Here is a 24,554-nt window from a genome sequence, read left to right on the forward strand (position 1 = left end):
GCAACAGGGCCTGGGCAACACACTATATGAATTCTTTGTTGTACTAGAGCAGGGGTCTTCAAACTTGGCCTTTTATGACTTGTGGACTTCAACTCCTAGAATTCCTCAGCCAGGCATGCTGGCTGAGGAATTCTGGGAGTTGAAGTCCACAAGTCATAAAAGGGTCAAGTTTGAAGACCCCTGTACTAGAGAGTGCTTGAGGATAATGTGAGACTAATCTATCGGAATGAAGCTCAAAATAAAATAGACCTCACAACATGACAATGACTCCCCAACAATCCAGCACATCCACCAAGGAATGGTTGAAAAAAAATATGGAGGACTTTGGAATGGCCATGTCAATGCCCAAATCTAAATCCCAGTGAAATGTTGTGGGGTGATATGAAATGGGCTATGAAATCAAACCACAAAAATTCTGCATGGAGGACAATGTACAAGTTCCTCCTAATCCGTGTAAAAGGCTGATATAAAGTTACAAGATATGGCTACTCAAGATTGTTTCTGCCAAAGGAGATAATACAGATATTCAAACCAGGGATATACTTACTTTTTCCACATAGGGATATCTGTTGATTTTTTGTTGTTGTATAAATGACTGAAAAGTTAATTTTTATAGTTTTGTTTAATTACATTATCTTTATATGTTGTTTGAATGAAATTATTGATACGTCTACATGTTAAAAAAGGGAAAAAAACTTTACATGGGGTGTACTTACTTTTTCTCATTTTATCCAGAGATAATATATATTTTATATTCACTGGCTGTTTTACAGTTACTTTCATTAGATTTAATAGATACAATTTATGCTAATTTATTAAAAGTCATTTATGGAGCATTGGGAGAAAAAAAAAATTAATGCAGTAGGAAACAATCTCCCTTCCAGAACAGGTACGACAGTTCTGTTTATTGCTATTTAAAGGAATGCATTTCTTTTAAAATCACCTGTAATTCAGATACTTCTCTAAAAACAATATTATTTCAAAAAGACAGGGATTAGATCTAAGGCAGCAAGAGACGAGAAAAAGTGTATCACTGTCCAGAATTCTCTTTTTCTCATCCTGTTAATAATTCATAATATGAAACATTGATCAAAGATTTCTATCAGAAATTTTCTTCTGCTAAGAATACTTTTAGATGACCTTAAACATTCTATCTGTCTACTGGTTCTATAGTACATAATAATAATTTATAACTGAGAGATTATTAGTATGTGAAACACTTTAACATTAAAATGTGGTAATTATATAATTAGTTATACTTCTAAACCTGCGTTCTTTCAAAGGATAGGATCAAGTCAAAGCATTGAACTAAGAAAGAATTGGACTTTTCTTAAGATGAATTAGCAGCAATTCCATACAAATTATTACAACCTTGATGAAAAAATGCCATGCAAGAGCTTGGGACCTCCTACATTAATTCATCTTGCTTTCTACAAATAAAGAATATATCATTTCGATCAGATGAATTTGAAAAACATTAAAAATAATCACTCTAACAAGACTTTGTTGTATTTAATATTAAAGTTTCAGAGTGATGAAATATCTATATTAAATGCAAACTATGGCAAGCTAGTATATTTTTTATAATAGGTTCTAGGAAACAATCATATTTCCTATTGTCATTTTGTGACTGTAGTTTCTTACCTATTATATCAACACTGACTTTCTGAAGATTGCTGGCTGAATCCACTACTGAATTCTCTCCCGTGTATTTGTTCTGAGGATTAAAACTGCACAAAGGTACATGAGGAGTCATGTGCTGTAGAGGCCCCCCATTGACAATTTCTCCAACAGGCAGAATGAGCTTCTGCCCAACAAACAGTGATTTCTTTGGCTTGGGCAAGCTTTCTGGTTCCAAAAAGGCAGACCGATTCAACTCCACAGAACTGTGTAGAGAGTTAGGTACAGAACAAGATTATAATGAACTATTTTACAAGGTTTTTTTCAAAACACATCTATAATAAATCATAATAGTGTCTTAATTCATACCTCCTTTGATGTGACATTTGGGGCAATGAATTAATATGAATCCCATTTAAAAACACAAAAGCCCTGGCACAAACTGTTGCACTGTCCAAATATAGTATATTAAGTATATTATATTTGTAGGAATTATGTATATGAACAAAAAAAACATCTCTTTGTAGAGTTATTTTAGGTCAGTTTAAAAAAACATCTGTGAAAGTGCTTTCCAATAAAAACCTAGGGCCCAGTGGACTTGGCATTTGATGGCAAGTTATAGAAATCAAATAAATAAATCTGCAGATTCTGTCAGATATCAGGTTTATCACAACATTTTTACTATTGTATTGTCCAATCATCTGTCAAAGACCAGCTCAAACAGTTACAACATCTGGGATCTTGAATCATGGTCTATGCAGGCAGATGATACCAAAAAGATCGACAATAATATTTTATTATACAAGAGGAACATGTGGCCAATATTAAAAATTAAACTAGAACAAGTTTCTGTGTCAGATACTATATAATGCATAAAACTGAAACAATAATTTAAATTGGTCTTTGGAAATTACAGGAGTCCTCAATTCATAACCATAATGGAGCCTGCCCATTACTGTTGGAACTGTGATATGTGATAACCTCATTTAAACTGCCCATCCTGTAATGCAAAACAACCACTTACCCATCAGACACCACCAAGCCATAATAACTTATAAAATCAGTTGCTTCTTCAAGGTTTCTAAACAGCAACATGCGAACTATATTCTCCAGTGGAAAGATAGTGGATCTCTGATAGTTCACAGTATAAGCAAAATTGAGACACTTTAGAGCATCTTTACGAATCTGAAAAATATTTTAAAAGATATTAACATCTTTACTACTTTATAATATTCTATTACATAATCATAACATTAAAAATATCTTATCTTATTTATATTCCCCATATCAAAAAAAGAAAATGCTATTTTAATTCTAAATCATATCTCTCATTATAAAAATCTAATTATGTCTAATGGTCATCTGTTCTTTTAATTATATTCAAACAGATATTTAATCATATAATGCCCCCTCTAATAGGTCAAATCTTCTGTTTTTTAAGTCTAATTCTCACTTTCTTTCTTTGCCAAGTAGTTTTCCAGGCCAAGGCAATTAAATCGCCCAGGAATTTTCTTTCTATTTTTGTAAAGGTTGCTTGGCATGAGGAAGACAATTTGGATAGGGTATTTGGGGGGGGAGGGGGAATTCTGCCCATTTATATTCCTTAAGCAACTCCTACTTTCCTTCTCCCTCAATTTCTCTTTTCATTTTTTGTCTTCCAAGTTGTGACATTTTCCCTGACAGCTCTAAATTCCATTTTATAAAATCATCATCAGGTATATTTTGCAGACCTAAGGGATAAAGCGCCTTTTCCATTTTTATCGTTATAACTAAATCTTGCAGTATTTTATTTGTATATGGTAGTTTATATTTCCCTTCTTTTATTCTTCTGTCTCTGGGTCAATTTCCTCTGCTTCACCTTCTGATTTCTGGTTTATTTGTCCATACTTTGTAGTCATTTTCTGGGAATTTTCTAACTGTAGATTTAATTTGGAGAATTGCTCATTTATATTACCTAAATTGTTTTTAGTCTCATTATGTTTCTTTCTGTGTCCTCTTTGCGTGCGATAATTGTTTGGTGAATTAGTTTAATCATAGAGTATATTTCCTTCTGAAAGGTGTTTATTTTTTCTTGAGGCATCATTCCCAGAGATCCTTGGTTAGCCTGGGTGGGGGCTTCAAATGGAGGTGCAAGGTATATTTTCTTACCACTTTTAGGTATAAGAAACAAAACATCAATTTTGTTTTCCCCTTCCAGATAATCTGTCAAAACCTTCATGTTCTCCAAATACAAGTCTTGTCTGGTATCACCAATCTTAGTAAGAGTAGAACAAAGTTTCATCTAGTTTTCTGATCTTTATCTGTAGCCTTTATAATTCAATAGGTTCCAGAATATAGGACCAGTCTTAAAAGCAATATTTTGTAGTGATTCTTTGTCTCAAGTATCCAAGAATTGTCGGTCAGGCAAGGTTGTAATCTACAATGTTCAAAGTGTTCAAAATGTTCAACCACCCTGAAAACAGTTCAAAAGTGTCTCCCAGCCAGACGTAGTCAAAAGTCAAATTTTTCTTTCTCTCCCAATAGTTCTTGAAATTAGCGGTCCAAGCTCAATAGATGTTTATAATCCAAGGTCAGGGTGATAAGTATTCCAAAATATTTTCCTTTATTGCCAGCGATTCTCTATTAAGCTAGGAGTCACCAAACAGCCAGGAAATTAGTTGTAGTGCTATACAAGATGTCATTTAAAATCCATTTTCCACTCTTAAAACAAAGGGTTGATTTCTTATATTTTACCTCAATTTTTTTTTCCAAAGAGAAAATCTTAACAATTATCTCAGTTCTCAAATTTATCCAAACTGTAGCTTTATGTAACTTCCACTTCAGTATTATGTATTTCTGTCCCCCAAAAAAGAAATTAAAACGTTGCTTCCATTCCTCTGGAAGGGTGGGGTTATTCCCCTTCCTTCTCACATTCGGAGGTTTTTAGCCTCTTGGGAGCCTTTCTCAGGAAATTCAGTTGTAAAATAGTAAAGAAACAATCAATATTCTCACCCAGTTCCAAACATGCTGTTTACGATCTGCTAATTGCTGCTTTTCTTCTTCGGTTGTCAGTGGCTAATGGCTGGTCACAGGAATGTAGCCAGTCTTCCCCTGCCAGTTTGGAGGGCTTTCCTCAGATCAAACGGAAAGACCACTGTCTCTCCGTGATCGACAAGGCACCCCTCCTTCTTCATCGCCTCATCAAGGCGACTTTAGGTCCTTTTAGGGCCCCCAGCAGGGAGAAATCGGGCATGGAAGGCAGAGCCTTGCCTTCCAGCATTCGTCTCGCCACGACGCCAAACTGGAAATCCTTGATGTTTTAAAGCAGTGGTTCCCAACCTTTTCTATACCCTGCACCCCTAGAACGCTTCTGATATATTCTCAAACCCCTTACAAAAGTTCAAAATGAATTATGCATATACACTATAATTTTGCACCCCCTGGAATATTGTCTCGCACCCCCAGGGGGTGCAAGCACCCCCAGTTGGGAACCCATTTTAAAAAATAGCTCAGTACTAACTCATAAAAATATGTCTACAGTTATCCTTGAAAAACACCAATCATGGAATCATATTTGCTGTTCTGAAACTAGCATCAGTGGAGAAGACTACTTTTAAAACCAAAGTCAATCACTGCCCACTAATGGAAATACTTGGTCTACTACCCTGCTTAGATCTGTAATAAAATTCACATGCTTAAAAAACTAAGTGGGAAATCATTACTATATCAGCATTATCAGGATTTTATCTGTTTTGCAAAAGGCAAATTAATTATCCATCAGGATGCATTGGAAATTTAAATAGTCTGATATAAGAATACAGAAGTTGTCTGTTATGCAATGTAATGTAATACAAAAAAACCTTTGTACTGCATAATATTATAAATATTAAAATGGCTGTTATTTCTTACCTGATTGAAATAGCAATGAAGTAAGCATGCATTCAGATAAGATGCTGTTTGAACAAGTTTGAAAAATTTAACAAAATTATTGCTGTTTAATGCAGCAAAAGCTTGAACTGCAAATCTAACTTCAGGGGAGTTTCGGACAGATGGACGAAATTGTTGCACTTCTCTGTCGAGATAAAGATTGAAAAGAGCTCACTTACTTTTTTATTCACAATGGAAGTTATCTGCATGGAACAGGTGCATTAAAAGAAGTTGCAAAAACACTGGGATAGTTGAGCTTGAAATTCATACAGAATTATGCATTTAAATTTAAAACTGCCACAATATATTTGAAATGTTTATTCCAGTATCTAAATACTTTATTTTAAAATATATGCATTATTAATGATAGATGGATAGCTATATTAATGTACTAAACAAAAACAATGGCTGGACTAATTATTTTTAATTCAAGGTGCTATGAATCAGTGATCTGATCCTCAGATAACACTAACTCACACCACAGCAAGCCAAAAGAAATCACATTACAGCTAAGTAAAACATGTGAATAAATTTACAATTATTATTATTAAAATAGTCTTTAGACCAGAATCTATTTCATGATAGTTTTCCCTGGCCTGCAAATAAAAACAGATATGGATAGATATAAGGATTTGATCGAACAATCAGAAGGCACAGTAATGAAGTTAATATAAAACAATGAAAACAATCTCTTGTACCTCTCAACTTTTAGGTCAACTTACCATCTTTTAAATCAATATTACGACAGTAATCAACTTTTTCATGAGTCTGATGAAGGAAGTTTAAGTTGATGAAAGTACATGTCATAATTAACCTTTAAGGTGCTTCAACTCTTTGCTTTTGAACTAGTTAACTTAGAACTGTTTTTTTCTGGTTTCAAGAGCATATTTTTGCAAAAAGCCTTCTCAGTAAATTTATGAAATGTATGAACTATTCAACCTTACTTTTAAGTACTTCTCTTTATTATAAAAGAGAAATGGACTCTTGGGGATAAATTATTATCAATGTCTATCTACTGAGAAAAACCTACTACCTGGACAATTTAATACTGCTGAACAGAAGCAGCTATCCTGTTCATTTCAAAAACAGGATATAATTTGTCATTACCAGCCAGCAAGAAACACTGTCTGGGCTAGATGATAATTTAAAAGAACTAATGATAGATGGATGGTTTTGTCTTTGGCAGTGTTAGATGATTATAAAACTTTGGTCTCTTCTAATTTTGCACTATGAAAATCTGGAACAAGTTCAAAGGATGTCCAAAGATCCTTTGAATATGACCCACAGAACTCTTATAAATGTTCCCATAAAATTGTAATAATTAATATATTATCCAATGATATTTTAATCAATTTAAAATAATAAATATTTTAAACTGCATTTTTGCTCTTACCTACTACTGTTCTACTTCTTAACCCTGGCTTGTCTTATCTTTTGGAATGCAAATCCTAGCCAAAATTCACTGAACACCCCATCATATAATTACACTTCTCTACATTAAAAGTGATTACATCTTATCGTTTTGAATTCATGAACAATGCACTCAAATGTTTGCAGTGAAAAAAGTTAAATCAATGTTGTAAACATTTAAAAAGTCACCTGAGAATATCCCCCTTGTTGAGGTTCAGGAGGACATTGTATCCCCTAAATTCTGCTTCACCCTTGCAGTAAATACCCTTATTTGCAAGGTCCTGATACATCTCCTTCAGGCTCTGGAGACATTTAGTCATGTTTTCGTTGTTAATCTTTGCATCAAATGATGACATGGGTTCTTCACACAAATGATGGGAGCAGTGAATATGAAAACGGGCACATTTTTCAATCAAGGAAACAGTCAGAGGAGAACAGAGATGTTGTTGAGTTATATCCTAGCCAAACATAAAAAGGCAAAATGTTAGAACAACAAAATTCAACAAAATAAAACTCACCAAAATCTACTTACAAACTTGATGCGGCTATTCTTAATTAAATATTTCTATAAATCTCAGTTAATGCTTTATATAATGCAACTGAAAATATTCCAAACACTTCCTGATCCCAACCCAAGAAGTGTGCAGTTAATAGGGATCACTTTTTTCATTGGTGGAATAGCAGAAGATGAAAAGGTGATGCAGATTAACCAATAATTCCAGGTACAAGAGGAAGTGGAAGTGTAAAAAAACAGAGACAAACAAGAAATCAAACAGTATAAATAGAATTAATGTTTAAAGACAGCAAAAGAGACAGAGAAAGATCGAATCTCAATACCTTTCATATGACTGTAAGCCGCCCAGAGTTCCCTGAGGTTAGATGGACAGCCTATCAATTTTATAAATAAGCAAGCAAGCAAATAAATAAATAAATAAGTTTGAGAACAGGTAAGCATTATCTTACTATCTCCACAATGTGTCCCTCTTCCTTGCCTCACCTTTTATTTCCTTCAGTCTTACCCTTCTATTTGTATTTATTCTGGTTTTTTTTAATGGTTACCTTTCTTATCCCTCGAGTTCTGTTCCAGACAAAATCATACCACTCCCTGTAGTTCCCTTCTCCTTTGTCCATGATATGAGATATTAAATAGTCCATGGTCATGCTTAATACTTCCGAAGGCCTCAGTTCATGTGGTAAAGGTTCTTCCTGATCTGCAGAAGACCTACTATATTCTTTTATTGCTGCTGCATGGTCAACCTCAAAGAAAGAAAAACATTTGCTCAGTAAAATTCTGGATTGAAGTTTATATCCCACTTTTTCTTCAGCAATCCAAGGTAGCTTAAATAGACATCTTTCGTTTTTCCTTTGCAATGACTACCTATAAGAGAGATTGGGCTGAAAGACAGTGATTTGTTCCAAGTCATATAGTGAATTTTCATTGTTCAGAATGGACTCAAAGCTGGATCCTCACAATGCTAAGCAGCACCCTATATAAGAACAGCCTGGTCTTCACGTTTCAGTTGTAATATAAGAGAGGAACAGGAAAAGATTTGCCAGTTTACGGAAATTAATTCATTATTGTAAAGAATGGTTAAACAGTAGGATGGTTTACTAAAATATGGTAGATTGCTGGAGATTTTCAAACAAGATCTGGTAGCTACCTATCACAGATACTGTAGTGTAGTAGAATCCTGTCCTGAGTAAGGGTCCAAATCAAATCATTTATAAGTATTTAATCTAGTATGTAAAAATGTGCTTACATCTTCTCCAACAGAATCTAGATTTTGATTGATATGGCATAATTTTCAAATAGTATGGACTATAAATTATTTTATAATTAGTGAAATGAAGAATTTTATGTCAGAAAGAACTTGGGAGAGGCATATCAAGTTCAAATTCTGGAACCTTTTCCCATACTTTTAAAAGATTTTCAAGAGTTTTGTATTTAATATTAAATATTCTATTTTGATGGTTTTGATTTTGGATATAAACCATTCTTCAGCTACTGTAAATCATCCCACTAATGATATATAATCAAGCTTCATAAGATATAATTGAACTCATATAAAATCAGATAAGAATTTGTTACTTTTAACAAAACATCTCAACAGACTACCTATGATCTTTTTTCAAATCTGATTAATCAAGAACTAAAGAAGAAAAAAAGAATCAAGAACTAAAATGTATTCACTTTTTTCAAATTTCTCACATATTTTGTAAATGCAGATCTGTAACAAGAAATAATTTTTTAAAGTGGAAAAGAATGGAACTCACAGAATAAAAGCATACTCCTAAATTTAATTTGAGTCCAATAAATGTTATTTGATTACCTAATCTTCTAAACCAGGGCTTTTCAACCTTTTCACCCATTGTACCACTTTTAGGATAAGGCAATATCCAAGTACCACCAGTCGCCCACCAAACTTGATGACCCCCCAAAAAGGAAAAAAACGATAAAGTACAGGTAGTCCTTGACTTACAACAATTCGCTTAGTGACTGTTCGAAGTTACAATGGCACTGAAAAAAGTGACTTATAACCATTTTTCACACTTATGACTGTTACAGCATCCCCAGGGTCATGTGATCACCTTTTGCAACTTTTTGACAAATGAAGTCAATGGTCAGAGGGTCATGGCCAGCTCATCACTCAGGTTGCAGGGTACCTGTGGGGGGTGCAGGCAGGGATGTGGGAGGGATCCGTGGGTCTCTGGTGGAGGGGGTGGGACAGGCATGGGAGCCTTCCTTCCCTCCCTCTCTCCCTCCCATTGTCCCTTCCTTCCTTCCTTTCTTTCTTCCTTCCCTCCCTTTGTCTCTTCCTCCTTCCCTCCTTCCCTCCCTCCATCATTGTCCCTTCCTTCCTTCCCTTTGTCCCTTCCCTCCCTCCCTTCCATTGTTCCTTCCTTCTTTCCTTCCTTTCTTCCTTCCATCCCTGTCTCTTCCTTCCCTCCCTCCCTCCCTTCCATTATCCCTCCCTCCCTCCCTCATTGTCCCCTCCTTCCTTCCTTCCTTCCCTCCTTTGTCCCTTCCTTCCCTCCCTTCCTTCCATTGTTCCTTCCTTCCTTCCCTCTCTCATTGTCCCTTACTTCCCTCCCTCTTTGCCCCTTCCTTTCCCCCCACCCTCCGTGCCCAGGAAGGGACAAGGGGAGGGGGACAGGCTGCCAGCGTGGCTGGTGGCTGAGCTGCCAGTGGCCACGGTGACATGCCAAACCTACCTGTGCAGAGGCAGAGGCAGAGGCAGAGGAGAGCTCTGCCCAGCTCACTTGCTCGTGCTTCGCTGGAAAACATGCTGCTTGTTAATTTAGCAGAAGCGCCAGGATTAGCGCCGGGTTACAGCTGATTCGCGCTTCTGCTAAATTAGCAAGCGGCATGTTTTCCAGCAAAGCGCGAGCAAGTGAGCTGGGCAGGAGCCCAGGAGAGCAGCTACAGCTGATCTGCGCTTTTGGGCTGCTCTGCAGAAGCGCGGATCAGCTGTAGCTGCGCACCCCGATCCTGGGCTCTTACTTCCAGCTCGCTTCCACAAGAGGGCAGGGGCATGGAATCGGCGTTTCTGAACACACGCCGATTTGCGCCCCTTCATTCTTCTGAATGAAGACTTTTAGGGGGTGTTGAAAGCGAAACAGACTTAGGGCTGTATTAAGGACCATAGATGTAAGGAGAGTGGAAGGGAGGCGAATTCGGAGTGGAGCAGAAAACACAGGGGGAAGGCCTTAGGAAATAAGCACCAAAGTATATGGTGTCTTGCAAGGGATTTCCGAGTGTTCCGCAATTGTTTTTCCTCTCTCCTCTGCACGAGAAAAACTTTTGCGGCGTAAATCTGAAACCAGGTGTTCCTGTGAAGTGGCGCAGGAGGTCCTTGGGAGAGGCAAGGACAACCTTGGCGTTTCCTCTCTCTCAATCTCCTTCCTCTTCTTCACCCCCTTCCCCGGCCTGCCTTTGATCGTAGTTTGCAGCTCCGTGGCTTTTCTTTGCCGAGCCTAGCCAAGCTTTTTTCCTCCCGCCCCATTCCCGGGAGTGCCGAGGAGGTACGGCAGAAACACGTGAAGATGAGAAGTAAAAAAAAAACAAACGCAGAGTTCCAGCCAACAGAGGCTTGGCAGCTCAGCTGCCGAGAAACAGGAGAGCACAAAGCCGAGGAGAAGAAGATGGCGGTTTCCTCCCAAAGGGGGCTCCTTTTCTTTACCCCTTCCCCTGGGTTTGTGGGGGAGTTTCTCATCTCCGATGCTGACAGGTGCTCCTTCGAGCCGATCGCGAGCTTTCTCGCCCCCTTTGCTTCTCCCCCCGCTTTTGTGAGGATTGTGGTGCCCTTGGGAAGCTGATCATGCTTTGAACCTTAGGAGAGGAGGAGGAGCCCCTTCCTCCTTCACTCCCTCTCTCCCTGTCAAGCCCCCGCGGGCTTGATATGAACGGGCGGGGGAGGGTTCGAGGACATGTGGGGCAGCAAAGAAGACCAGCGGCTGGCGCCGTTCTACCTGACAGCATGGGTGTCGGCTCCGTGGGCATCCTGACCAACAGCTGAGCGGCTCCGACTTCTGGCTGCCAAACAGCTGAATCCTCGGGAGACAACGTGAGGGCCCTGAGGGGTATCGCAAGCTCGCGGAGGGGAGGAAAAGAAGATGGAAGACAGTGAGGCCGCAACAGAGAGGGGGGGAAGGGGGAAAAGAAGGAGGGGCAGTTGTGATGTTGGCACTCAGGGCCGCAATGTGAGCGGTCTTAAACCCCTTCCTGCGGTCTCAAACTCATTCCTGCCAAGGGAGTGGATGGTTCTGTCTCCTATCAGGCTAGCGCTTACTGTGAAGTAAGAAGAGAGAGGGGAAGGACGATATGGATCCCGCTGACCTGCGTGCACGAGAAGAAGTCAATCCGGTTGCTGCATAATGAATCCCTGGGAGGGCGGGGCCTTGCTCTACGCCTACGCTCTTCACACGCCCTCCTGCAGGGCACATTCGGTAGGGTTCATGCAGGCTGCCACCAAGCAGCATGTTTTCCACAAACAAGTGAGCTGGGAAGAAGCGCAGCGGGGGGAAGGCGACGCCACGGGGGGGGAGGGAGGCGATGGTATGTGCCACCAGCCAGGTGGTCGCGTATCACCAGTGGTATGCATATCACTGGTTGAAAAGCCCTGTTCTAAACTGTCTTAAGTAAAAAGCAGTAAAATAAGGTTCGGATCTGGAAATGAAAATCTTCATTATGGTTTTGTTGGTGCTACAAAATCTATTTTTTTATATTTGTGTAAGAAAGGAGACAGCTCTTTACCATGTGCAGAATTAAATAATAGACAAAGGAAATGGGAATGAATGAAGTATCTTTAAAATGTGTCAATAGCTTTCAGCAGGTAAAAAAGAGCTCTAAGTCAAAGACATGCTTAAGAGTTTGGATGTAAGACCTCGTTGTATCCAAACACAAATAATAAATCTGAAGTTGGAGAATTTCTGCATGGAAAGTATTCAATTATTTTTACCTTGTCAGTTCCTGGTATCACTTCAAAAGAACTAAGTTGGTTCCTTGTTTCTCTCATGTAACGCTCTTTTTCTGGGCACATATCTGGACATGTGCCAACAAAGGTTTTAGCTTTGCCAAGATGCATTTGTTTTACTCGAGCTAAATAGATAAGTTATAGAGAATTCATTTCACTAGAACTACACATGCAAAGACAGGATCAATATTTATAATGATAAAAATACAAGTAGTTCTTGACTTATAACTACAATCGGGCCCAGAAATCCAGTCATAAGTCATTGTGGTCATACATCGAGGCAACCACATGACCAGGCCCATTTTTCAAACACGATGGTCATTAAGCAAATCACCATGGTTATTAAGCAAATCATGCCGTTGTTAAGTAAAACCATTCTTCCAAATGGGTGTTTTTTGCAGAAAACAAAAAACATCATAAATTATGGTCATGTGATCATGGGACACTGCAACCAATCGTAAATGTCAAGCACCCAAAGTGCAGCCACATCCCCTTGGGAGGGGTGCAATATTTTATAATGACCAAAAATGCTTTACTAGGCATAAAGCACCCAATTTCAAGGCCATCTTAATTCTGAATGGTTGTAAAACAAGCTGTCATAAGTCAAGGACTACCTGTGGTGCATGGTGCCACTTTCTCTGCCTTATATATACAAAGTGGTATAAACATAAACATTTTCCAAAAATAAACTTGCTACATTTTCATGGAAAAATGTCCATATTTAAAAATGCTTCATAAAATGAATTGATAACATATCCATAAGATGTACAATTAGTAAAATGGGAATTTTTAAATTTTAGCAACTTTTTTATTATTCTAGCTTTATTCTGTCCATGTATAATAAAATTGAACTGCAATTACCAGTGATGTCCCACAATAGCTATTTACGAAGATAAGGAAGCTAAAACAGTTCTATGTATCTGGCACTAATGAACCCTTGCAACTCTAATTTTTTTAAAACCACATTACATGTGCATTATTGATTTTCCTGCTAGGAATTATACATGTGTATCTATATAGCTGTCCAGGGGATACTTTGTTGTTCAAGTGGTAATCAGGATGCAGAAGAACAGTCATGCTCAAACCTAGCAAGACTTAGTGGTTGTGGTATCCTGCAGTCTTATTCTACCATCCTGAGTATTGACTGGACCACTGAAAGCTATTCAAAAGCTACAATCTCCACAATGCATTTACTGATGGATGAAGACTACTATTTACACAAAATATTGGTGCAGCAAGCTTTATATTGATTACCAGTAGGTTTCCAGGTCCACTTCAAAGTGCTAGTTTTGATCTTTAAAACACTACATACGGTTTAACACTCAGGTATCTAGAAAACCACCCTTTTAAATAGATTCTGCCTATGAGCATGTTGTAGAAGTAGATGCTTAAGGTTCTTCGCACTATGTGATCCAGAGAAAAGCAAGAAACTCCTGTTTTTCATCAATGGGACCTACTTTATGGATATCCTCCCATTAGAAATCTAGATGACTCCATCACTGACTTTTAGAAAAGACTTAAAAACAAGGTTGCTCGGAAGATCCTTTAAGACCTGTCATCAACACACTTATTTTTTTTGCTACAGTAACTTAAGATACGATTTGAAGCTTTAAAAGTTATTATTTCTGTATTATTTATCTATTACTGTTATATTTATTTTGGTTTATTATTATCTGAGTAAATTTTTGCATTTCACAACATGCAGTACATAAGCATGTCCCCCTTAGGCACATAACCAGCAGAAAGATCTTGGGCCAATCACCTTCTTCCAGCCCTAGGAAGGAGGCAAACCAAGAAAATTGCAGGACTTGTACAGATAGTCTCTGGAAATTGCATATAACTGAATAACAAAAAATGACTGAAAGAAAGCTCACCTGATCTGATTTTTGTTTACTGTACACTGTCACAAGTCCAACTGGAAATTGGCAGAATGAAATATAAAATAAAATACTATGGGGAAAATACAGGAAGTATTACAATTCTATATTCCTGAATAATGTAGAATTGTATATCAATAGTTAATATCTTCATTGTTGTGTAATAATAGTTATAAGGCTTCATGACTTCACAAATCCTCTTACCCAATTTACATTTCAAGTATCATTATCCTAGTGCTTCAACAACTCTTACCTTGACGCATCATTTTATCTCTCTGGTCTAAAAGGCGGTACTTATCCTCAGAGGTTTCTACCACCATTCCTATAAGATTGTTGAACGAAGAGGCTGACACTTCTGCATTCTCTGAGCCCTGACCTTCAGATCCACAATCAAAGGCATATGGCTCAAATTGCAAAGACTTTTTAAGGCCAGATTTCTTAGCTGGAGAACTATAAGAAGCAAGACATAAAAAAGTAACATTTCTTTACCTAGTGCACAAGAATACATGACCTTTTTTATGCCAACAATATAGTCAGTCTCTCTCTCTCTCTCTCTCTCTCTCTCTCTCTCTCTCTCTCTCTCTCTCTCTCTCTCTCTCTGTGTGTGTGTGTGTGTGTGTGTGTGTGTGTGTGTGCAGAGTATCTAGATCACCTGGTGAAGGAATAGCTTTATTTCTTTTGTGTTCCTTGGATATGGCTGTCTGCTTGTAATGATGTGATTTAGCTGTAGTCTGGAATAATATAATTAAATCATGCTAGTTACTTCACAAAAACATTTTACTCTTGAAAAAATATTTACCATTCCTTGGGACTAAAAAGTCTAAAAATGAATGTAATGTCAAATTCATCTGTAAAATAGTGTGGAAGTTATCGTTCAAAATGTCTGAAGAATATCAGGTTGCCTATGACTGGTCAATTTCCATCTTCCATGTTCCCCAACATACCTGTAGAATTTCAGCTTTTCAGTTAGCGTTTAGCATGCCGCTTGTGAGATCATGAGTGTTATGTAGTACACCTAGCAGGTTTTAAATTTAATACATCACTCCCATTCATCAACTGCTTCTTTAATAATACAGAACAGTGAAGGGATTCACCTAGGGTCCTATCTTATTTCTGGTGCTATTATGTACACAAAAGGATTAAAGCTGGACTAATCAAAGGCCACTTCCTTTGGAATAACCCATGTTAATTACCCATAGCAAATTTAATTATTTTTACAGTGCTTAGTCAACAAATAGATAATGTAATAATCAGCAAATAAGCAATTACAGCAATATTAGCCATAACATTATTTCCAGTGGCTTTGGAAAGCCCTGGATGTAATTGCAAATAAGCAATTACAGCAATATTAGCCATAACATTATTTCCAGGGCTTTGGAAAGCCCTGTGTCCTTTTGATAGTTATAAAAAATAACATGGGCAAGAATTTACATTATCTATATATGTTCCATAGAAGAGAATATATGTAGCTCAAAACTGAACTGTGAAATCCTTGCTATTGCTTGCTTGCAGATGTTTCATTACCCAAATATGTAATATCACTAGTGTAAGTTAAGTGTGGGATTTACTCCCTGTTTATATACAGTAGATTGCTCTGCCAGTGTTGGTAAGGGCATGGTTTTCTCTTTAGTAGATCCTTGATTAGGATATTGTTTTCTGTTTGTTTGCCTGGTGTTAATTCCTGCTTATGGATGTTGTCACTGTAGAAAATAGAGTATGTCTTGTTTTTTTGTTCTCATCTTAGCTTTTATATTGTGTCTTTTGAATGTTATATAGATATTTAATTGGTAATGAAATGTCTGCAAGCAATTAACCAAGCTCAGAGAGATACATATATTCTCTTCTATTGGAAATAAATAGATAATGTACGTTCTTGCTCATAGTTCATGCTTCTTTCTTTCATTGCTTCTGCTTGCCTTTTATCCCATTTTGCCTGTTAACTGTTTTGAAGCTTGTTGGTATTTAATACATGAATAAACAAACATCAATTATATTTCACTGAGTAATATGTGTGCTTGCTTTGATCTAGATGTAGGGATTAACTGAGAGTGTACTAGGTACCAACTAACAGAAAATTACTCACATGGGGAATGGGAAAACTACTACAATCTCTTAATACATAATGATGGAAGCTGGTGAGGTAGGAATCTCCGTTTCAAAAGGGAAGGGGGTAAAGCTATATTATAAACGAGGGACAGTTCACAGAAAGATACTATGCAAATAATATGGAGATTTTCAAACTGGGAAAATATCATGCTTAGTGAAATAGGACAATCTTACCTAGCATAGGACAATTTCTTCTGTTCAAATTAATTATATCCCTATTTTTTTAAGAAGTGATTAACCAAATTACATCTTCTTTATCACTAGAACAGCAAATTATTAAAGAGTAAGAAATATCTTCTCTGTATATTTGAGTGAATAATTATAATGGCAACTGCCTTAGAAGCTGTAATTATAAATATTTCCCTAAATATCCAAATTTTTCAGAATGTAATATAAAAACAACACTTGGTTTCTTTCACAATTAGCTTGGCATCAGTCTTCTTAGTTTTCAACTGACCACAAATATCATAAAACAATCACTCCCAGTGGCAGTTCTATTCAACACTACCAAGCCTACAGCAAACTCAAAATGAGTATGACAAATAAATATATAAAGGCATAATACAGATAGCCCACAGAATTGCCCTTCTAAATGTTAAGTTATAATATAATTTACTAAATATATAAAGTATCTATTAATTTTATTTCACAAAGACTATTGAGAAATACATACCTCTTGTTTGACAGATTTCCACTTCCAGTGGGACGGATTAAGGATTTAGAAAATAGAGAAGGCTGATGACTCAGTTGTTCATTGCTTTGCCTCCCATCACTTTCATCTAGCTTCTCTTCCTTAGGTGAATAGTCTTTCTTATTAGGACCTTTCCACATTGAGAACACAAAAAATTAACTACTTAACACTACCATTGATAAATGTACAGCAATTCAATGTTTAAATATAATCTCACAGAATCTATCCCACTAATGACAGAAAGAAATATATAAAAGCAGACATATGAAGATGAAAAAAAATGTTATGTTCCCTTTTTTCTTCTTTTAGTACAGATACACTTCAATGGATTCACTGGACAATGAAAATTTTGCTTCCTGAACACTTTTGGGACTATCTTACAGATTTTTGACTTCTAGTCATGAAAATAACCTGTAATTTAACCTATTACGAACTGTTGTATAGAAATCTTCTGTTTTTACACAATAGTAATGTATACCCTTCAGTATCTGTGAGCTATGTTCATACATGAAAGAAACATACAGAAACATGGAATTATTGTTGAAGCACATTCAGTACCCCAAGTACACCTGGAATATCCCTGGAGATCTAAAAGTAGTGGCTCTGCTGCTTGGAAAGCAGCTCAGATATATCAAGTACTATTGTGGCATATGCAAATGGGACAATGTTGCAAGAGAGTCACATTACATTAAAAAGAAATGGCCACTCTGAAAGAATTTGGTTCCAGGACAGAAAAATGTGGCACATGAAACACTTGTTGACCTGAGAAAGGTATTTTTGCCTCCATTTCACATAAAACTCTGACTGGTGAAAAAATTTGTGAAAACAATGAATAAGAATAGAGAAGGTTTTTGTTATTTGAGACATGTTTCAAGAATAACTGATGCCAAGATTAAGAAAAGCATTCTGTTGGTCCACACATCAAATACATCATCAGTGACAAGTGGTTTGAAGATCTGTTACTGGGGGCCAGAGAAAATCGCCTGGAAAGTATTTAAGGATGTCATTGAGAATTTTTTTGCTGAACTACAGAGCATCAAACTGCATTTAGCTGATCAACAAACTTCTTATAGCATACAAAACCATAAAATGCAATATGTCACTGAAGATTCTTTTCTACATTCACACTTGTGGACTTCTTTCCCAAAAATCTAGTCAGTGATGAACATGCTGAAAGATTTCACCAGGACAATGACACAATGGAAAATCAGTGTCAGGGCAATTGAAATCCATTAATGCTGGCTAATTATTGTTGGACACTGTAGCTAAATGTATCAGATACCGAGTAGAAACAAAAATCAGCAGCAAAGCACTTTTAACCCTGTTGAACTCATGTACTGAGTTGGAAACATTATGTGATTAAATACATTATAGTCATTAAAAGTTAATTTCATATTTGTCAAGACATCTACACATTTTATTCTAAAATTGTATTTGTGTTCAGTTTAAAGGAGTCTATCATATCGCCAAAAGTTTTCAGGAAGTCAAACCTTCAGGGGGGAAATGTGGTCCAGTATTACTGATAAACTGAATTTATTTCAGAAACATTATGAAACATAATCTAGAAAATGAAATACTTTGGAATTGATTTAAAATGTAAACATATGCAGACATTGTTAAGGTAAGTTAGTTAACAGTACAGAATGACAACCACTGCTTTAAATATTACTTCTAGTTTAAGTGGTGAATTTTGTACCTGATTTACTCACTCTACCCTTATCCTTCTTTTTAAGACAAACACTGTTTCCCAAACAGTATCATAATTAAAAGAGAAAAAGACTTTCTGATCTCTTAATGCTGTGCTATGTAATTGTTCATCCTGCCTATGTAAAAAATAAGACGGTTTTGAGAATAAAGGAAATGTCAACATTGCAGTTAGATTGTGAGCTCTAGTTCTGCACTCTTGAGGACTGAGGCCAGAAAACCTATACCAGTGTTTTGGGTTTGTTTGTTTTTGTTGTTGTTGTTGTTCTCTTGTTTTAATTTGTATGTGGCAGGATTAAAACATGCTCATTTTGCTATAATCCCTCCAACTTTCCCCTCAATCCCTTCTACTTTCTCACTTATTTTAACCCCAGTATTTTTCTGGGATGCAATTTTATTGCATAGCACAAAATTAATATACCTCTCAGACATTTCTCATGTTCAGAATGAGTAATACTAGATTCTCCCCATCCCTAGCTTAAACTTTCCTTCTCCTGGCCTAAAAGAGGGCAAAGGAGAGTTCAGAAACACTAACCTTCAATTCTGAGAAGCTGCAACTTTTAGTACAGCCAATTTAAATAAATCATTTTAATAAACCACCATTGATTAAAATTAACCACTGCTTTCTAGTTTCAAATGACATAACAAGTGATAATTAATCAAAGGCTGAACTGAAAGCTTTTCATACAGGAAGAAATGATGTGGGAAAGCTAAGGAGGTAACACTCTTCATGCATGTCTCACTAAGTCACAAATTCTAATAAAAAGTTCAGACATTGCCAATGGACCGCTACAAAGAATCCACAATATACAGCACGTAGAGTCTCTATGAAACACAAAATATTTACAATATTTTAATATTTGATCTTTAAAACAAAGTAGCTTACTTGGTTTCTTTTTATGCCAATTTGTCACTATATCTTTGTGTAAGTCTTTTACTTTTTTTCTAGCCAAAACAGCAGATGCCTAGAGGGGGGAAAAGGTTAGTTAGGAACAAAGTGGCAGACAAAATGTTATATAACTTGATTTAATGACAGCATCTGTTTCTTATATAAGGAAGACTTTTAAAAATTGCTCATCCTTGTGGGAAACAGGATATTTTTTGTGAGAGCAAATATTCCAATATAACACTAGAGGCAGGATTTACATGAAATGTCCATCTTCTCTAATGAAATAAGAGTTACAACTGGAGATAAGTTACATATACATTTCAGGCACAAAATAAAGCAAATTATTAGAATAAGGAAATCAAGAAGTAAAGTAGTGAAAAACTGCAACAGAGAATATATTTATTTAATGGAAGAAGAAGATGGACATAGTTTTAAAATCTGAAAACAAAACATCAATAATCTGCACTATGATAATGATATTAGTCTCATAGCTAAAAATGTAAAAGATCAGCAACATCTAATAATAAAAGTCAAGGAGCACAATGAAAAAACAAGACTAAAATTAAATGACCCCCAAACTATATATACATAGGTTGGAAACCTCTCCCTTTCCCCTCAGCATGGCTGGCTCAGGAATTCTGGGAGTTGAAGTTCACAAGTCATAAAAGAGTCAAGGTTGCCTACCCCTAGGTTCATGTATTTAAAAAACAATAAGTAAAAATTAATTTCTATATTATCGTAATCAATATGTTAGTTAATCGCTCAATAGTCTTCTTACTAGTATATATTCAATGTCACACAGTACATATCACGTTCCTTTCTTTTTAACTCGCTATCTTTAATGTCAATCTATTCATTTCTGCACAATCTAAAATTTTCTTAATTAGTTCTTCCGTTGGTAGGTTTTCATTTTTCCAATATTGGGCAAATACAATTCTTGCTGCAGTTAATACATGTAAAATTAAGTATATACAATCTTTCACATAGTTTCCTCCTATTGTGCCTAACAGGAATAGTTCTGGCTTGAAATCTATATGTTTATAATTGATGCTTTTGAAATTTACTATTGGAGTAAACTTCTGAGAATACCATGGACAGCCACAAAAACAACTAAATGGATCATCAAACATCAAATGACCAGCTCAAATTATCTACTTTGGATACATATGTGAAGACCTAGATTTCTGGAGAAAGCTCTAATTCTGGGAAAGACAGAAAGAACAAGAAGAAGAGGAGAAGCAGCAGCAAGTTCAATGGACTCAGTTATACTAGTGATGGGTGCATCATTGGAAAACCTGAAAGACCAGATTAAATACAGATTGTTGTGGAGAAAATCTATCCATGTGATCGTTAAGAGTTCACACTGATTTGATAGCACGTAATCAGTTAATTCAGTTTATATATTTTAATATCAGGTATCTATCAGGGAAACCAGATATGGGTGCAAAAAATATAAAGCATTCTAAAACCAGGATCCCCACCTTTAAAGTGAAGTGGGAATATTTGGAATATGCAGTCCAGGTTGAAAAATTATTTGCTCTTTGATCCCAAAGGGATAATTGAAAGGACATAAATGCCATTGAGTTCTTTTGTGAGAAGGAAGGATGAGCTTACTGCTGCAATACTAAGAGATGTATAAGCATGAAGAATAATTTAGGACAGAGATTTGTACAAGTAATGCTTTTTCCAATAGGAAAAAGAAGTAAATTATAGATTGGGGCAGGATAGAAATTTGAAGAAAAAATTATATATTATATATATTTATAACTGACTATAATTATTCATTATTATTATGCTATGAATTAATATAAAAGTTCCTACAGTTGAGGTGTTTTTACAACATTTATTTTCAATTAGCCAAAAACATTTTACTGTTTCATATAAATATCAAAAATGCATACAAATGTAAGTTGAGGAACTCTCATCTGAAATTATATGAACTTTCTTTCCCATAATTTGGAGGCTGAATAAATAATGTGGAATGAACTCGATACAGGAGTCCCTTTCTTGCAGTGGAACATTTTCTAATCCTGGCAATCTCTTATAATCTAAAACAATGCAAAGATAATTTTCTTGAATTTTTAGTGAAATCTGATGAGGAAAATGGCAGAGCAAAAGAGAATAAATTGTGCATCAAGTTTCTCATTCAGTGAAATGTGAAAGATAACCAGGCTTGATAATATCCTGGAACATTTTGCTTTACCATAACATGCTCTTGCAATCTCCCCCCCCCACACACACACACACATATATACACACACAAACTAAACACAAACAAGTGCAATAATGCCAAATAATTAAAATGTTTTAGAAAAGGTCCAATGAGGTTTGTTTGTCAAAGTGTAAGAACTGAGAGGAAGATTTCATATATCTTCTGCCATCAGAAGCTATTGGGAAAAGTCATCTGCTCTAGAGATTTTTCTTCGTTCTCCCCCAGAATTCATATAGTATTGAAAATTATACTTTCCATCTATCCTATATTTATTAAGTACATGGATGTCTGGAGTACAATGAAAAAAGTTGTATCTGTAGTAACAATTATAGTATCTAATTAGCACATGTACAGCCTACATCTTGTATCAAATCCACTCTCATTCACTGAATGAGGAAATTAATTCCTCAAGAGGGCAAATGTCTGTTTGATATGCCAATAGTTTTTTTGTCTCAGTTTTCCACAATAATTTAATTTTTCCAGGAATTTTCCATTTTGAAGGATAGCAATTTCTACTATTTCTACTATTAAGAAAATGTCAACATGCAGACCTGATATCATCGATTAGAAAGTTTTATGTCATGAAGTTAACTATTTGGAAAAAAATATATGTTTTTTGAAAGCTAAGTAAAATAATTATTTTATAGTCACCATTTCTATAATATATATTATAAACTGCAACTCAGAATAGCCACTGATATCCCAATAATTTTAATGAAATTTGTGTTTAATTGCAATTAAATTGCAAAATATGATAGTAGCCAACCAACTTTAGAAGCATATGGAGTAAATTTCCCAGTAAGTCTAATATATATCCTCTATAGATATTAATCTTCTGATATTTTAAAACTCACATGATCAAAACAGCGTACAATGGCAAGCTTTTTGTTACGGTTGGTACGGATTTGTTGGATTTTAATAAACTTCTCAAAATGTTTGTGAAGAACATTTCTGTCATTTAGATGATCAGGAATATTTTTACACTGGATGGCTGTCAGTTCACTTGGTGAGCATCTGAGGCTTTCTATGCTCCCAGTGCTCCGATTTCGACGCAAAGGGTTTGAGGCAGCAGAATCTGGAAGTAATTGAACAGTGATTAAAAATAAGCACTTATATTTCAAGGTCACATCTATCAATTAAAATGCAAAATGCTCTACTTATAAGCAGATCACTACTTACAATGTAATTAATTGCAACCATTTCCACTTTCATTTGATTATTTTTAAACTCTGCTACCTACCATGTTTCAATTTTCCCTTTTCTTCTTTTCTTAGTGTTGACATTGGCTTAGCCATTATAAAACCAGACTGACTTCCCGCTGCCACATTCGTTGCTACTGTTTCTCCAGATTCAATGGGAACACGCTCAATTTTAGATTCCTTTTTGTTGCTTTTCAGAACATCTTGTAATACTCTACCAAATAGACCTTGTGTAGGCGGACGATTCAGTCTAACAGGACGCTTATTAGAAGCATGATCATTCCTTGATGGAGGTTCTAGTTCATCAGTGTCATAATCATGATGCCTTGGGGAATACTCTTGTTCTTCTTTCCTTTTCATTCCTTTTCCAAGAGTGGGAAGTGGCTCACTTGGGATTAACAAATCTTCATGTTCCATCTTGTTAGTTTTGTTAATTTGGAAAGTATCTCTCAAAGGCAAAGGTGAGTTTGAAAAAGAAGAAAAACTACCAGGACTTGTAAAGAGAGCCATAGGTCTTTTTTTATCATCTGCTAGAGTCTTACTCGGTAAAGAAGTACTGAAAGAAACTGCTGAAGTACTGCTACTACTGACTGGTTTGGAAAAATTGAAACCAGTATTACCTGAACTGCTGCTTTCTTGAGAAATGACAAAAGGGGTTAATTTTCCTGCACCGCCTGGAAAAGAAAAAGAAGAAACAGCCGAAGTTGGTATTTTCTCTTGTTCTGAATTAGTCCCAAAGATAGGTTTGAACACTGCATTTTCAGGACTTTTGAAACCAAAATCTGATCTCACAAAACTATCACTTGAAGTTTCTCCAAGCACAGTTCCAAAAGCAGAAGTACTCTGAGAATTGCCAAGATTTGCAGGTGGTCTGAAACTAAACCCAGATTTGCTGGGAACAGAAGCAGTCATTGGTGCAGAAGTCACAAATGTTGTTGTTTGTCCAAGAGAATACGACTGTGTAAACCCTGGAAGTTGCCCAAATCCCAAGCCTTGACCTGAAGAATTATGCAGTCCTGAAGTAATAGTAAAGTCAGACAAGTGAGTAAATCCTGGATTCTTTACTCCTCCACTGTTCAATCCAAAGAGAGAGAGCTGATTAAACTGGAATGGTGGCTGACTTGAAAACATTCCAGTTGACACACCAGATGATGCTTGAAACACTCCTGATGGATGTCCACTGAAAGGAGTATTTGGATTCATTTTTGATGTTAATATATAAACAGCTTTTGTCTAGATTCCTTTGGCTTTCATCTTTTAGCCCTGGAATATACAATGTAAGTCATAAAAATTAATAAACAAAAACAATCCTTTTAAGCTGATTTTAAAAAAAAAAAAGACAGTACTGTATTTTTATTTGTTTCATTTCTATCCTACTTTAATCCAAAGCAACTCTTGGGCTGATTTGCAATGTTACTTTTCCAACAAGACATATTCCAATTTAAGAACTGAATTGTGCTATTTAA

At 36.1% G+C, this 24,554-nt stretch overlaps 1 protein-coding gene across 3 annotated transcripts in view; it reads right to left on the reverse strand.

Annotated features, from left to right (window-relative positions):
• Nucleotides 1–24,554, reverse strand: part of LOC120300398 (minichromosome maintenance complex component 3 associated protein) — a 90,639-nt gene that overhangs the window by 60,428 nt on the left and 5,657 nt on the right. For all 3 annotated transcript variants that reach the window (XM_039326351.1, XM_039326352.1, XM_039326353.1), the window contains exons 2-12: nucleotides 23,130–24,351; nucleotides 22,744–22,964; nucleotides 19,675–19,753; nucleotides 17,067–17,214; nucleotides 14,541–14,737; nucleotides 12,396–12,535; nucleotides 7,996–8,193; nucleotides 7,126–7,394; nucleotides 5,509–5,671; nucleotides 2,645–2,805; nucleotides 1,645–1,886 (exon numbers count right to left, since the gene is read on the reverse strand). In XM_039326351.1, coding sequence (XP_039182285.1) covers nucleotides 1,645–1,886; nucleotides 2,645–2,805; nucleotides 5,509–5,671; nucleotides 7,126–7,394; nucleotides 7,996–8,193; nucleotides 12,396–12,535; nucleotides 14,541–14,737; nucleotides 17,067–17,214; nucleotides 19,675–19,753; nucleotides 22,744–22,964; nucleotides 23,130–24,291 — 2,980 coding nt within the window. In that variant the 5' untranslated portion in view covers nucleotides 24,292–24,351. The remainder of the gene's footprint in view (nucleotides 1–1,644; nucleotides 1,887–2,644; nucleotides 2,806–5,508; nucleotides 5,672–7,125; nucleotides 7,395–7,995; nucleotides 8,194–12,395; nucleotides 12,536–14,540; nucleotides 14,738–17,066; nucleotides 17,215–19,674; nucleotides 19,754–22,743; nucleotides 22,965–23,129; nucleotides 24,352–24,554) is intronic.

The sequence above is a fragment of the Crotalus tigris genome, unplaced genomic scaffold (genome assembly GCF_016545835.1).
Source record: "Crotalus tigris isolate CLP2741 ecotype Arizona unplaced genomic scaffold, ASM1654583v1 scf7180000024340.7048381, whole genome shotgun sequence".
NCBI classification, from domain to species: Eukaryota; Metazoa; Chordata; class Lepidosauria; order Squamata; family Viperidae; genus Crotalus; species Crotalus tigris.